The sequence below is a fragment of the Octopus sinensis genome, linkage group LG2 (genome assembly GCF_006345805.1).
Source record: "Octopus sinensis linkage group LG2, ASM634580v1, whole genome shotgun sequence".
Lineage (NCBI taxonomy): Eukaryota > Metazoa > Mollusca > Cephalopoda > Octopoda > Octopodidae > Octopus > Octopus sinensis.
Window position 1 is genome coordinate 166,115,916 of NC_042998.1, and position 16,278 is coordinate 166,132,193.

Below are 16,278 nucleotides of genomic sequence, written 5' to 3' on the forward strand. Positions count from 1 at the left end.
TCAAATTCTTGTAGAATGATAATGGTTCCTAATTAAGACACCAATTTTGCCCAGTGTGCTAATGATTCTGCCAGCTCACCGCCTTAATGATGATAAAAATAATGATTCACATTTTGGTACAAGGCCAGCAATTCTGGGGGAGGGGCTAAGTTGATTATATCAACTTGGGTCAATAAGAAATGTACCAATCAGATCCTTGGTTGATTTATTTGTTGATATCTGATTTAGTATCAATATTATGGCTATCTTTTGGATGGCCAAATTGGTAAGTATAGCAGATAAAATGTCTGCCAATATTTGGTTACTTACTTCATTTTAACTGATTGAAGTCAAATCTCACCAAAAGCCACTTTGCTATCTTTCTTTAGGGGGTTAATAAAATATCTATCAGTCAAGTACTGGATTGGAATCTTTGTAATTGTCTATACACTTGCTTCTAACAAATTGTGCCCTTACACCTGTTAGAAATCATTTGATTTTTGAAAATGTGCTAAAATAAGGGTAAAAGAATTGTTTTAGTGAAAATTTAATTCTTAAATTTTCTATTATTATTATTTAAGGCAGTGAGATGGCAGAACCGTTTGCATGCTGGACGAAATGCTTAGTTCAAATTCCGCTGAGGTCAACTTTGCCTTTCATCCTTTCAGTATCAATTAAATAAGTACCAGTTGAACACTGGGGTCAATCTAATTAACTAGTTCCCTTCCCTAAAATTTCAGGCCTTGAGCCTATAGTAGAAAAGATTATTATTTATTTATTTTTTTACTTTTAATTTGCTTGTTTGTTACAAAGACTTACCGAAACACACTCCGTGTGAGTGAGAGAAAGAGAGAGTAGTGCATCCATCATGACTACCTGTCTGATAAGGGTACACCAGGCATATGCATTACAACCATATGTGCATGACATAGTGATTTCATATCAAGATAAATGATGCATGATCTTGCAGATGGGGTCCAGTTAAAATTTTCTTCAGGTTGAGTAGCCCATCCCGTTCAAAAGGTCCCTGAATAAGGGTTTAAGGATGATGAACAAAATACCTATGTTTCCAAAGGTGAATTATCCAAACCCCAAAGAATTCCTCATAATACATTGCTATGATGCACCCCCACTACTTCTGCTTGTGATCAGAGATGCGCATATCATCAGCTGCCAAGGGACATGCTCAAGTGGTTAAAGTCAAGCAAATCTGTGGTATTGAGCAGAATATTTGCAATAGCCCATCTTTTATACCAAGACATAGACTTCTCAGATTTCAGTTTTACTTACCCTGGTTGATTCTGTGAGAACAGTTAGCAACTTGTTGTCAGATGTTTCATAGGCTCTCTTACTGCAAATTAAAAGCTTTGGTACTTGGATGTTAAGTCATCATGAAAGACATTCAATGCCCAAGTGCTAATCTCAAAATCCTAGCTGTCCTCAATAGAGTAGTTTTTTGGGCCTGCTCTGCCCTCATGTCAATTCCAATTTCTCTGACATTTCTCAAACCTGATTGTTAGTGCTCCAAGTGCCCCTACAACTACTAGGATAATAGTTACTCACCTCATTGCCCACATGGTAAGTATAAAATTATGAATGTATTCTACATCTGTTTTGCTTTGTTCTGTGTGGAGGGTTTAGTTTTTGCTATTGCTTTAGTGTTTCAACCATTTGTTGCATCAATATGTGGCAGTGTTATTTGTGCTATTTTGTTTGTGTCTTGAATGAGCTGTGTGAATTCTGGCATAATTATGAGAATGTTGGACTATATGTCTTGCAGGATTTTTTATGGGTCTTTGCATACTGAGTTTAAATCCTGTGGAGGTCAACTTTACTTTTCAACCTTCAGGGATTGGTGTCTTAATTAGGAACCATTATCATTGCCAAAATTGACTTTGCCTTTCATCCTTTCTGGGTTGATAAACTAAGTAGTAGTTCAGCACTGAAGTTGATGTAATTGGCTTATCCCCTCCCCCCAAATTGCTGGTCTTGTGCCAAAATTTGAAATCATTATTATTATTGAGGCAACAAGTTGGCAGAATCATTAGCACACTGGGCAAAATGCTTAGTGACATTTCATGTCTTTATGTTCTAAGAGTTCAAATTCTGCCTAGGTTGACTATCTTTCATCCTTTTGGGAACAATAAAATAAATACCAGTTGAGCATTGAGGTTGATATAATCAACTTAGCCCCTCTCCCAGAATTGCTGGCCTTGTACCAAAATGTGAATCATTATTTTTATCATCATTAAGGCGGTGAGCTGGCAGAATCATTAGCACACTGGGCAAAATGCTAGGCAGTATTTCATCTGCTACATTCTGAGTTCAAATTCCACCAAGGTTGACTTTGCTTTTCATCCTTTCGGGGTCGATAAATTATCAGTGAAACACTGGGATCAATGTAATTGATTAACATCCTCCCCCAAATTTCAGGTCTTGTGCCTATAGAAGAAAGGAAGGATTATTATTATTATTATCATTATTAAGTGAGAGCAGCACATGCCATCAAAGTGACACTGGAATACAGATATACAAAACCCATCATGATTACCCATCTGATAAGGGTACACCAGGCCCATGCATCACAACCATATGTGCATGATATGGTGATCCCTTATCAAGATAAATATTGCATGACCTAGTAGATGGGGCTCAGAATTTTCTTCAGTTTGAGTAGCCCATCCTGCTCAAAGGTCCTTGAATAAGGTTTGTTTAAGGATGATAAATGAAATCCCCTATGTTTCAAGAGGTGAATTATTCAAGTACCAAAGAATTCCTTTCAACACATGGCCATGATGCTCCCCCACTACTCCTACTTGTACTGAGTTCAAATTCCACCAAGGTCGACTTAGCCTTTCATCCTTTCTGGGTCAATGAAATAGAGTACCAGTTACACACTGGGTTGATGTAGCCAACTAGCTCCCTACCCCACAAAATTTCAGGCCTTGTGCCTATAGTAGAAAGGATTATTATCAATATTAAGTCAGTGAGCTGGCAGAATAATTAGCACTTTGGGCAAAATGCTTAGCGGTATTTCATCCATCCTTATGTTCTGAGTTCAAATTCCACCGAGGTCGACTTTGCCTTTCACCCTTTTGATGTCAATAAATTAAGTACCAGTGAAACACTGGGGTCATTGTAATTGATTAGTCCCCTCCCCCAAAATTTCAAACCTTGTGTCGATAGTAGAAAGGATTATTATTATTAAGGTGGCGAGCTGGCAGACTTGTTAGCGGCATTTTGTCAGTCTTTATGTTCTGGGTTTAAATTCTGCCTTTCATTCTTTTGGTGGGGTATGGGGTCGATAACATAAGTACCAGTTAAATGCTGGGGGTGATGTAATCAACTTATCTCCTCCCCCAAAATTTCAGGCCTTGTGCCTATAGTAGATAGGATTATTTTTATTATTATTGAGTGAGAGAGCAGTACATCAAAGCAACACTGGGGTAAAATATATGAAGCCAAGTATACCCATCATGACTACCCCTCTGATAAAGGTACACAAGGTACATGCATCACAACCACATGTGTGCAACATGATGATCTTATATCAAGATAAACAGTGCATGACCTTGCAGGTGGGGCCCAGTTAGAATTTTCTTCAGGTTGAGTAACCCATCCAACTCAAAAGGTCCCCGAATAAGGGTTATTTAAGGATGTTGAACAAAACACCCATGTTTCCAAAGGTGAATTATCCCAATCCCCAAAGAATTCCTTTCAATACATGGCTATGATGCTCCCCCACTACTCCAGCTCATGATCAGAGATGGACATATCATCAGCCACTAAGGGACATTCTCAACAGGTTAAGGTCAAATAACTGACAAAGCAAACCTGTGGTATTGGGCAGAATATTTGCTGTAGCACATCTTTTATACCAAGACAAAACAATGTACATGAGAGCCACTGCCTGGTCCTGCATCAGGGTATTTATTATTATTATTATTATTATTATTATCATTATCATTATTACTATTATTATTTGTGCTGTTATTAATATTATTTACTTAAGACTTTACTAGTACATTTGTTATAAAAATCTGTCAGTATTTTCTTCCTTTTTTTCCTTTACCCAATATATTTTGTTTACTTCCATGATGAAAGTATTTGTTAGATTATAATTTTTTTTGTTTTTAATTTTATTAAATGATATTTATTTACTTCACTGGCTCAGAGTATAATTGTTTGAAATTCTTTCAGCTTGAATACAAAGCCAACATTCGGCACTTATTTTAAATTGGGTTAACAAGTCATTACTAAATAATTTTAAAATTTGCTTTTTTTTTTCCTTTGTACTATGGGGTCTTTTGTGGTTTGATCCATAGCCACAGTTTTAATTATTGCTCAAAAAATATTTGAGTTAGTGGTGGTGGTAATAATACTGGAAAGTAAAAGCATTTTTAAAAGGTTATTTATTTTTTCAAGAATAGGCAGTGGGGTGACTAGGTGGTTAAGAACTTTGCTTCACAACCATATGATTCCAGGATGAATTTCACTACATGGTACCTTATGTAAGTATATTCAATTATGGGCATGGGTTGACCAGTACTTTGTGATCAAACTGTGGAATATGATAAAAATCTGCAAAAGCCCATTGTGTGTGTTTGTTTGTTGGTGGGTGGCTTAGTGGTTCAAATGTCCAACTTGTGATCCATAGTTCATGGGTTTAAGTTCTTGTGCAAGGCACTCAGTTTCATCTTGCTACAGTCTACTCAGCTATGAGTTCTAGCTGGGCAATAATGTAGCTCCCTTTCCCTCTCGGTGCTGCTCTCTAGATGCACTGCAGGGTCAAGAGAGAGTGGGAGAGACATATTTATGTGTTTTTGTCTTTGTCAACAAATAAAATTAAATAGAAATAGTAACTGACAGAAATAAACAATATGAACAACCCCAAAAAGTTGAAACCAGCATGGTTGCAGCTCAGTGACTGAAGCCTGTAAAAATGATACTTTCACCTTTGGCAGATAGAAAATGACTCCTATCAGTACTTCCTCCCAAGTTTTATGAAGAAAAAAAAAATTAAGATATACATACCTAATGAAACTTTATATTAAGTTGTCAAGTATGAAATTTGTAGTAAGGTATATGGTAAACTTTGGCAGCTGCTCATTTTGTGCCATTATATTTTGACAATCTTTATTTTTGTTAGAAAGCTGACATCTATTTCTTTACTCTAACTCATTTGCGCTTCTTAAAGTATTTATAAATCGACTTTTGCTACAGAGATGGATAAGTCAGAAATTTGTATAGTTTTGAAATATGAGTTCTTTCTTCAAAATACAGCATCACAGACAGCTCTATTTCTTTTATTTAGGCACATGGCCTTTATAAAGAGGGGACACCACAAGGACAGACAAAACAAGACATTGGGGTACATATAAATACATATCAGAAGAATTATGAATATGATGAAGATGAGGATGAAATGACTTACTTGCCCCCCAAAGCAAGTAGTTTCATCTTACTGTTTTTTATATTACAGTTTTACTTTACAGTCTTGTATCTTTTTCTTTTGCACAAAATGACAACAAATGCTGCATTATATCATAAAAAATTACAACAGGCAGCAGCTAGTCGTATCTATACTGAAGTGGTGTTATTTCAACTCTTTTTTTTTTTCAAAATAGTTCCACTAATCTCTCCCCTCTTTCTCTCTCCAACAGCATGCCCTTCTTACCTTCATGGTTTGCTATTTTCACTCTGCTAGCATTTTTCATTCTTGTTACTCTCTTTTCAATTTCAACGCTTTTTTCATATACTATGAGGCTTCTTTAGTTTCTCCCTGTAGGTATCGTTCTCTGATATCCTTCACCACTCTCTTCGTCCGTCATAAATGTCTTTGTCTCTAATTCACTGTCTCTTTTGTTTCCTTCCTTCTTTCGTACTCCTTCTTCCTTGCTAGTTGAAGGCGATGGTTCATGCGTTCGCACTTCACTTGATTTTTCATTTGGTTTTCCATTTTTTTCTCTTTTCTTTCTTATTCTCCTCTTCGTTTGTCTTTTTTTTTTCTTTCCCTGGGGCTTTTTGGTGGTGATTCTAAGTTCTTTTTTTCTTTTCACCACAATAAATTGCTCCATTTTCTCCTCCTCTGCGACTGTACTCTCTTCTTGAATTTCTTTTTCTGTTATTTCCTCCTCATGTTTCTGGGGACACTTGGCCTTCGTGTGTCCCCTTACTCCACACAAAAAACATACTGGAGGTCTACCCTCCACAATAATCTTCAATCTAGTCTTATCCGGCAAAACCAGCTCTTCCACAATCTTATGGAGATCTGGCAGGCCTATATGGACTGTTACTTCTTGCCCCACTAGTTTACCTCCATAGTTTTGGACATTTTCAAAATTTCTGCATCTTCCTCTGTATGGTAGAGGATGGCTGCCACCAGCCATGCCTTGTCATTTCAGAGGGCACTCTACCTATCCTTACTCTGGCTGCACATTTGCTATAGTAAGTAGGTAGTAGTGCCCACTCAGCTAATCTCAAGGCCACAGTGGAGTATTTCTTTGCTTCATTTTCATTTACAAGGCGCACCTCCTCCGTGCTGAATTTCTGACCTCTGGTGTAGAATGTGGTAAAGTCCTTCACTTCTCCCAAACACTCCTGAACTGCTTCCACCACTGCTATTTCCACTTTCTTCATTGCTCTGTTTAACGTTCTGTAGATAATAGTTCTTTTCTTGGTATTCTCAATGACTTCCTTGAGCGGCATCAGCCTAAGACAGTTTCCCTCCTTCTTCAATAAGTCGTTATACTTCTTCAAATTCTTGTCTTTAACTTCTATTTTACGGACTTGCAGTAGCTCCGCTGACAGGCTTTTGCCAGTCACTGCAGCATAACTACAGAATTGCACTGGTCTATTATTCATTACTTCACCCATAAATGGGGAAGATAAGTAAAAATTCCAACAAATTCAACAAACAATACAACAATTCAGGAAATAACAGGTTTACAATAACAGGTTACAGTACTCTCATTTCAACTCACTCAAATACGATGACAACAGACAGTTCAGAAAATTAATGGAGTATTTCATTCTAATATTATTACACAGCAGACAGTATCAAATTGGTTTGCAGAATTTTGTTATGGTAACTTTGACCTCACAAATGAGCAATGTGGTCAACCAGAAACAATGGTGGATAATAATGAGCTGAAAGCCACTGTCGAGTTAGATCCATCTCAAAGTGCCTGTGAATTATTGTTGTTTGGTGTTAGCAAGCAAACAATATTGACTCACCTAGTTCAAATCGGTAAAGTGAAAAAGTTGGATAAGTGGGTTCTACATGAACTCAATGAAAATCAGAAACAGCAACATTTAGAAGCCTGCATTATGCTACTTTTTCATCACAAAAATGAATCATTTTTTAATCGAATTGTAACATGTGATGACAAATGGATTCAATAAAACAACCGTAAATGTTCAGTACAATGATTGGACAAAGATGAGCCACCAAAACACAGTCCAAAGAGCAAAATTCATCAAAAGAAGCTGATGGTGTGTGTTTGGTAGTCTGGTGCAGGTGCGGTCCATTATGATTTCATTAAATCTGGCTCATCAATCACAGCTGAAGTACACTGCAGCCAACTGGACCAAATGATGCTGAAACTTACGAAAAAAGCAGCTTGTATTAGTCAACAGATTCACTCCTATTTTATTGCAAGACAATGCCAGACCACACATTGCAAAATTGACACTGGCGAAACTACAGGAGCTGGAGTTGGAAGTTCTCCATCGTTCACCATACTCACCTGATCTTGCCCCCACTGACTACCACTTCTTCTTCCAGAATTTGGATAACTTTTTGATAGGAAAAAGATTTAATTCTGACAATGCTGTAAAACAGGCCTTCCAAGATTTTATTGTGTCCAGATTGCCAGCCTTTTACAGTTCTGGGCTGGACAAGCTGCCGCTGAAATGGCAAAAGTGTATTGACAATATGGGTGCATACTTTGGTGAATAAAACTATTCCTTGTATTTATAAAACATTAACAAACTTATTTTCTTTTCTACAAATTTCATACTAGATGACCTAATATATATACACACATGCTTGCTTGTGGAGGAAGTGGAGATTGCTCCTGGCCATTGTAAGCCCTCTGACTGGTGAGGCTGATATAATTAGTCATCAGCAGCTGCAGGAGCAGCATCATTTACTGGCCATGTTCCATGCTGGCATGGATTGGAAGGTTTGACAGTATCCATCAGGTCCAAAGACTATGTTGAGCTCCAATGTTTGCTTTGCCATAGTTTCCATGGCTGGGTGCCTTTTAATGACACCAATACTGGTGAGGTTTGCAATATTAAGAACCCCTTTGAGTGAGAGGAGTGGCTTCATGTTATGGGAAGAGGGGTTAAAGGGTGATAGGTGTCAGAACAAAACAGATTTCGTGCTCTTGAGGATTTACAAGAGGGGTGAGAGTGGTCATGATGAAGTGGAAAGAGATTAAAATTGTGATAAGATATATCGGGGGGGGGGGGTAGGACTTGAAGATATGAGATGAATAGGAGTAGGGACAGAAGAACAGGAAGTGTGTGTGTGTGTAGAGGTTGCAAGAATGTATAGGGAGTGAGAAATAGTTAAACAATTGGTGAGAGAACTGGATGAATAACAAGTGTTAAGGGCGATGTAGGGAAGTGTAGATGATAACTTGTGTAAGGCCTAGTGTGTTAGACACTATATAACTGATAATAGGAGACCAGACAGATTAGTTAGGTAGGAGTGCAAATGTAGAGGTGCACACAAGCACACACACACATGACTGTCTTTTGCACAATTTCTGTTGATCCAAGGCTATAATGGTAGAAAGCACTTGCTTAAAGTATTGTGCAATATGATTGAATCTATGCATATATGGTTGTGATGTAAATTTCTTAACCACAAAGCCATGCCTGCTTCAAAAAGAAAGTCAATAAGGGCCGATCAATTTTTGGTGGTTTTACTCTAATCACTGAAAGTTAAAGCTTTTTAATCCGTCTGTCTACACTGATTTGTGGAAATTAAATAGTAATAATATATATGTATATCTTTCAAGTGTTATTTCTTCTTGAAAATTTACCTCTCTTCTTTCTTTGCTAATACAGATATACTGGTAAAAACAATATCCTTGCAATGCAGATTATGGGGAATGTTATATTGATGGTTTTCCTTTAGTTTGTTTCATTATCAAAATTGAGGATAACAGAGAGGATAATATATGTTTAGAACAATTTTGAATTTTAAAAAATGTTTTATTTTTCCATTTTATTATTATGCTTAATAAGCATGAAAGATTTGCCATTCTGTTGTGATATTTTATGCCTAAAATCATGCACTTGTTTTACTTGAAAACCCTCCAAAAATTCCTCCAGATTTGCCTTACTAAAAAGAAGTGTTTGATTGTGGGTACTAATTCTAAAACTTATATTTGTCTTGTGTGTTCTATTTTTTTTTTTTTTTAACATTATTGGAAGTCAAAAATAATTTTCATTTTATTTTACATTATATGAAAATTATGGATAGAATGCCCAAGTATATATAATATACTAGTGAAGTGCTGGTTATTGTTTTATGGGTTTATGAGTGCCTGCATAGCCCTTTTGTCCTAGGGCAACTTACTTAAAACTCATTGCTGTAAAATTTCATGATTAATTTTAATTATCAAACAATGATAATAATTGTTGCTATGTTGTTGTGTAACCAGTAGCAATATATGACAGCAGTTAGGTTAAATAATGTTTATTAGTTTTAACTTAATCTTGTATAATATCAATGAAAGAGAGGTCAAATCATCTCGAGATAATTACTGAGGCTAATAATGTTACTCAGTGAAGAATACTCAAATCCTTTTAAAGTAAACGTTTACAGAATAACAACAAAATACTTGAAACACTTAGCTATTTTGTATTTTTAAAAAATATATATTTGTTGTAATAAATGTTTTTAGTTAATTTTATTTTGCTTAAACATTGATGTAAATGTTTTGAACTCTTAAGTTCACTATTATAGGCTGATCTTTATGCTGGAGCACTCTTTATAAAACAAGCTTTGAAATGGGATTTGTACCTGTCATTGCTTCTGATTTTGCTAATTGCATCAATATTTACCATTAGTGGTAAGTTATGTCTACTTAATCTTTCATCATCATCATTGTCGTCATCATTGCTGTCATTGTCATCATCATCGTCATCATCAACATTGTCGTTGTCAAACTCAACATCGACAGTGATGTTGTTAGTTGTTTAGTCACAGATCAATCTGGATTAAGCAGACCTTATGATCAGAGGCTTTCCAGCTGTGACCACTCTGTTTTATTGTGTATCAGGGACTACATGGTACATGTCCTTCAATTTTCAAGATGGAAAGGTGTGATTCAAAGGAATTTGGCAACAAATTCTAGCAGGTTAAATGACTTAGCATAGGCTCTCTTGTCAGCATGTTGTTTAGCCCCAGGTCAACCCTGATTAAGTAAACCTATGATTAAAGGCATTCTAGCCATTATCATCACGTGTGTATAGATCGGAGACTAAGTTACCCTTTATTTTTTTTCTTTTAAAACAGTAGGATGTGGTTTGAGGGAGATTTCGCTGTTATTTCTAGCAAGTTCAGTAATCATACAGAGGCTCCCTCATTGGCTTGTCAGTAGTAATGAAGTTATCAGTGATATCATAGTTATTATTATTGTCTGATATTTGATTATCATCATCCTGAGTAATTTGTCAGAAGATTGTCAAGTATATTGTCCCACTTTTAGTCTAGTGCAATAGTTGTCAACCTCTTTTGCTCACTTTATTTTCAAATTTAACCACCCCACACAAATAACTAAAATAAGGAACTTTGAAACTTGCTATTTTATTTTCTGTGATCCTTGACATGGATGTTTTTCTTCTAAATTCATAATATTAGGTACTTAATTCTTATTTCACCCTTTTTTGCATACATCCAGTATATCTCTTCCTTTATTAGTTATTTATTCAATGAACTAAACTCAATTTCAACTATATACAAAATTAGAAAACAGACAATTATTTTGGCCATTTCAGTCTATAATTTTGGATTTAATGTTTTACAGTCTTTTAATGACTAGAATTCAGTCTTTCCTACTTTATAACGAATGTATTTGCTTTGTAATTCAATTAATTCTTCTTGAATTTCTTCTTCAGCTGAATGAACATCACAATTAAATGGGTCCAATCATCCATGGTTTTACTTCAAAGAAAAATATATCAGAATGTTTTGTTCCCGTCACTTTTAAAAATTATAAATGTCCAGGATATGTTTCAAGAGCCATTTTGTTAAGTGGAAAACGAATTTCTGCCAGCTCAAGCATGCTGTGAAATATGTTTTTATGTAAATTTGCTTGGAAAATTTCTAATTTTTCAGTAAATGATTTCAAAATTAATTTTACACTCAATCAACAAATTAATTTTCCTTGAATTTCAAGTGATAACTCATTAAGCTTTTGAAATCTCCAAGATAGATAATATATATTCTTTTTGTTTTCTTATTTCTTTGTGAGCACTTTCTTCACTTTCTAGAAAGTTAACAATGGTATCCGAAAGTTTTATAAATCTTGCTAAACAGTCTCCTCTGGAGAGCCATCTGACGTCCATATGTAAAAGAAGAAATTTCACATACCCGTTCATTATGATCAGAACCAGATTTCTTGAATGTGTGATTATATTTGCTAGTGGTTTGTTTTAAGCTTTTATAACTAGCTAAGTGAATAAAAATGTGCCTGTGAACAATGCAATGATTCCAGGACATATTTTTTCCTAATGTGCTATGAAGCTGTTATGTCTTCAAACATTGAGGTACACCATCAGCTGCAATTAATATGAAATTTCCTAATGGAGTTTTTTCATCAAACCAGAATATAGAAATAGATTCCCCAGTAGCGATAGTTTTAGGCATTTGGCATATAATATATAAATTTCTTTGATTTCACTTCTCATTGGAAAAATGTGCACACATCTATATGAAAGGCCTTGTTATTGACAATTGTTAATCAGAAACCTCAAATGAAAAACAAGCTTTGTTTGGCCTTTCATCCAGTTAGTCTTTGTTCATAGACATTTCATCAATTTGTTTTCAAACTGAATTGCTGCATAATGGTAAACTTTTAAAGATATCTGAAGGATTTTTATACATTATAGTAGGTTTCCTGACCTTCTCAGTAATTACATGACACCAACTGCTTTTGCAATCTTGTAATGCAGCAAAAAGAATCAGCCAGATCTGTATATCCTTTCTCACCACTTCATCCTACATCTTCCTGAGTCTACCTCTTCCACATTTTCCCTCTACAATTAGAGATTGGATCTTTTGTGCAACTGTCTTCATTCATATGCATTACATGACTGTACCAATGCAGCCTTCTCTCTTGCACTCTACATCTGATGCCTTGTATACCAAGTTTTTCTCTCAAATCACTTACACTCTGTCGTATATGCACAGTGATCTTACAGAAGAAAATTATTGCCATCAATTTTGTATCTAAAGACTACTAAAGGCACACTGAAAATAATAATCTCTTAATTATTTCAGCAGCGCAAGCCTAATTTTAACTTGAAGTAACCTCATTCTTGCTTTCTTGAAATAGGTCAATATTCTTGAAGTAGGCCAATCTTTCTTGAAGTAGGCTAACCTTGCTTGTATCCTTTGCTTTAAGCTTTGCAACATTTTACATTTGCATATGTATTAGTACTCCTTGTTAATAAATTTCTTTCATATAAGAAAGAAAGCAGGCAAAGTTATTTTATTCTTAGGAAGCAAAAGGACTAATTGACTGATTAAAACACCATTCGGGTATGATCATTGCCAGTGCTGCCTGACTAATGCCCATGCCAGTGGAACATAAAAAGCACCATTCAAGCGTGGTCAGTGCCAGTGTTGGCTGACTGGTCCCATGCCAGTGGCACGAAAAAAGCACTCACTACACTCTTGGAATGGTTGATGTTAGGAAGGGTGTTCAGCTGTAGAAACTTTGCCAGATCAGATTAGAGCCTTGTGTAGCCCTCAGTCAAACCATCCAACCCATACCAGAATGGAAAGCGGACGTTAAACGACAATGATGATGATGGCTTGAAAAATGACTTGAAACAAAGGACAAACATACAAATTAAATAACAATACAGCACTAAAAAAAACTTATAATAAATAATACTAGCACTAAAAAAATAACACCTATTTTTGCATCTAATTAGGTAAGAACTGAACATTGAATGTGTACCATTATAGCATAGTTTGAACGACAACACTAGTCTGTTGCGCTTCAGATTGGTCAATTCCCTTTAATATCATAAACTACATAACACGCCCTTAAAAAAATGTTTCAAAATCTTGATGAGCAAGTTGAAAATAATTCAATTGTAATTGTTTCCTTAATAACTTCCCTGCCATCTTTTCACTCAAATTTCTTCCACCTTTGTTAAGAAATTCTAGTCTGGTGCAAAGGACATTTTTATGAAATGAAACTATGAAAATTCTTCCTTCCTCTTTGTGTCTGCCATTTATTTTCATGGAATATCTGCTTTCACATGATATACATGAATTTAAATAAATATTTAAAAAGAAATTGTCAACAAAGACAATCACTAATTATTACCTATTTACATACATACACACATTCTTGTGTAGACAAAACTTTAATACACCTTAATATAGATTATAGGTATCCACACACATACACACACAGATCCTTTCTGCTTTAGTTTTAGCTCTTACAGTCTCTGCTATAATATTTTTCTAAGACTGTAATATTAATTGATTTCATTTTCTGTCAGTCTTATTCCTGTTGATAGGGCCAGCATTGTTTTCTTGTAGATGCCAGAATCAGTAGAACATTTGATAAAATACTTTGAGGTATTTAGTTATCCCCCTTTAAATTTTGACCTCAAATCTCACAAAGTTCCACTTTGCTTTTCATTTTTCCAATGTCAATAAAATAAAGTATGAGTCAAATACTGGAGTTGATGCTTTCTTGTTACAATGCTATTTCTTGACTGTCTTGTAATAGGTTCCAAATTTGCTAAAATGTAAGACTATGAAGTTTATCTATATTCAAGTTTATATAAACTGTTTAGAGGGGCTCTCATGTCTTGTTAATTGTAATATAGTTTCTTTTGGAAGCTTTCCTGGAAAGAGAATGTATACTGTATCCTAAGAAGGTGTTCAGTTCTGTACAGTTTTGGTGTTTTTTTCTGTATATCTATGGTAGTCAATTCTGTATATGTTTATAGTGAGGAAGGATAAAATCTGTTGAATGTTTGACAGAATAGTTTATGCAGTAAAAACAGAAGAAGAAAAAGAAGTTATGTTCTAAGGTTGCCGTAAGGGCATGAAATATTTCGCTTTCCTCTGAATATTAGCTATTTCCAACTTGTGACTTAACTTTAGAAATATTACATTTCTAAATATCTCAGAGAGAGATATAAGCAGTAGTGGACGATTGAGTAGTTGTATACTGTCAACTTAATGTGACAGTCCCATGAAGGGAATCACACCACTGCTATTTATCCCTAGGAAGCATCACTGCTTCTTGTCAGCCTTAACACATTTCTTGTGTCCTTATGTTTACAAGGGGGAGACAAGCACCCCCACCCAGCTAAGCCTGCATTCAGAGACTAGTTTCTGAGTCTTTGCTCGTCATCAGTCTGGAGTAGCATGGCTTGCTAGCTGGAGATGCTTGTCTAGGCCTTGTAAACATATAAGAATTCTAGTAAAATAAATCCACTGATTACAAAAAATAGAAATATTATATTTCTAAATATCTCAGAGAGATATAAGCAATATAGTCTCTGGATGTAGACTTAGCTGGGTGGGGGTGCTTGTCTCCCCCTTGTAAACATAAGGACACAGGAAATGTGTCAAGGCCAACAGGAAGCGTTGATGCTTCCTAGGGCTAAATAGCAATGGTGTGATTCCCTTCATGGGACTGTCACATTAAGTTGACAGTACACTACTACTCGACTTAACTTTAGTTTTAGTTATAATGTATTGACTCTGGTGCAAAGTACCTGAATCACTTTAAATTCTATTAATTATATTCAAATATAAGAGCAGTGGATTAGAAGAATTATTAGAGTGTCACACAAAAATGCTTTGTGATTTTTTGCTCCCACTCTTTATTACATTCAGAGTTAAAACCCCACTGAAACCAACTTTGCCTTTTATCCTTTTGGCCTCAAATATAAAATAACAAACTGATATGCCAGTAAAGTTCTAGGGAAATACGGCCAGCTATTCCCCTCTCCCCAAATTTCAAGTGTTGTGCCAATGTAAGAAATTATTATTGACCATTTTATTTGTTCCTGTACTGGTCATATGATTCTTTTAGTGCTAATTGGTAAATTTCTTAATATTACATTGCTATATGACATTGTTAAATATTTGTCTCCCCACCCAACATATTGTTAATATTTGTTTATATATTTTGTTAAGGTGGACTGACAGCTGTAATATGGACTGACTTCATGCAGTGTTTCATTATGCTCGCTGGTGCTATAGCCCTTATGGTTTTAAGTAAGTACAACCAGTATATATTCATGTGTTTTTTTTTTTTGTGACTCATATTTGCATGTATTTAAACTGGCTATATCCGGCCAAAATAGTTAATCTGTTTTATGTTTAAACTGACCAGATCCAGGCTCTCACACCTACCCTACAATGTTATTCTACATTAAGTAATTACACCATCAAGATCTTGAAGATATGAGATAATGCATGATTAATTCAAATCAATGTGAATCAATAAGCATTATGTTTGATAGAATAATCTGAACACTAAAGGGTTAATTTGACTATAAACTGGGAACACAGTGTCTCTATACTAGTGATAAGTATATAAAAAAAAAACTAGTGGTTTGCTTTTTTTTTTATAAGAAGTGAAACTTAATACTCAGCTTCTATTTACATCATATTTGATTTTGAGAGACCCTGACCTCTACCATGGTATATTCCAGTACTAGCTTAAAAGTTGCACTGTGTGTGAACTTTTAAGCTAGCTCCTGTAGAGGGCTAATTGTGCCTGTAGCCCAAAACTAAGGAGAGCGATAATAATGAAGCATTTATTGGTACCTCATGAATATGGTATTACCCTGCCAATATGGTATTACTTTAAATTCAGTTTAAATGACACAAAGTTTTGCAAGCACAGGAGTGGCTGTGTGGTAAGTGGCTTACTTACCAACCACATGGTTCTGGGTTCAGTCCCACTGCGTGGTACCTTGGGCAAGTGTCTTCTACTATAGCCTCGGGCCGACCAAAGCCTTGTGAGTGGATTTGGTAGACGGAAGTTGAAAGAAGCTCGTCATATATATGTG

At 35.4% G+C, this 16,278-nt stretch overlaps 1 protein-coding gene and 1 pseudogene across 1 annotated transcript in view; both read left to right on the forward strand.

The window, feature by feature from the left end:
* Positions 1–16,278, forward strand: part of LOC115232527 (sodium/glucose cotransporter 4-like) — a 92,922-nt gene that overhangs the window by 51,124 nt on the left and 25,520 nt on the right. Inside the window, exons 6-7 of the mRNA XM_029802448.2 lie at positions 9,965–10,070; positions 15,398–15,478. Of these exons, the coding sequence (XP_029658308.1) occupies positions 9,965–10,070; positions 15,398–15,478 (187 nt within the window). The remainder of the gene's footprint in view (positions 1–9,964; positions 10,071–15,397; positions 15,479–16,278) is intronic.
* Positions 4,198–9,937, forward strand: LOC118762095 (annotated as a pseudogene).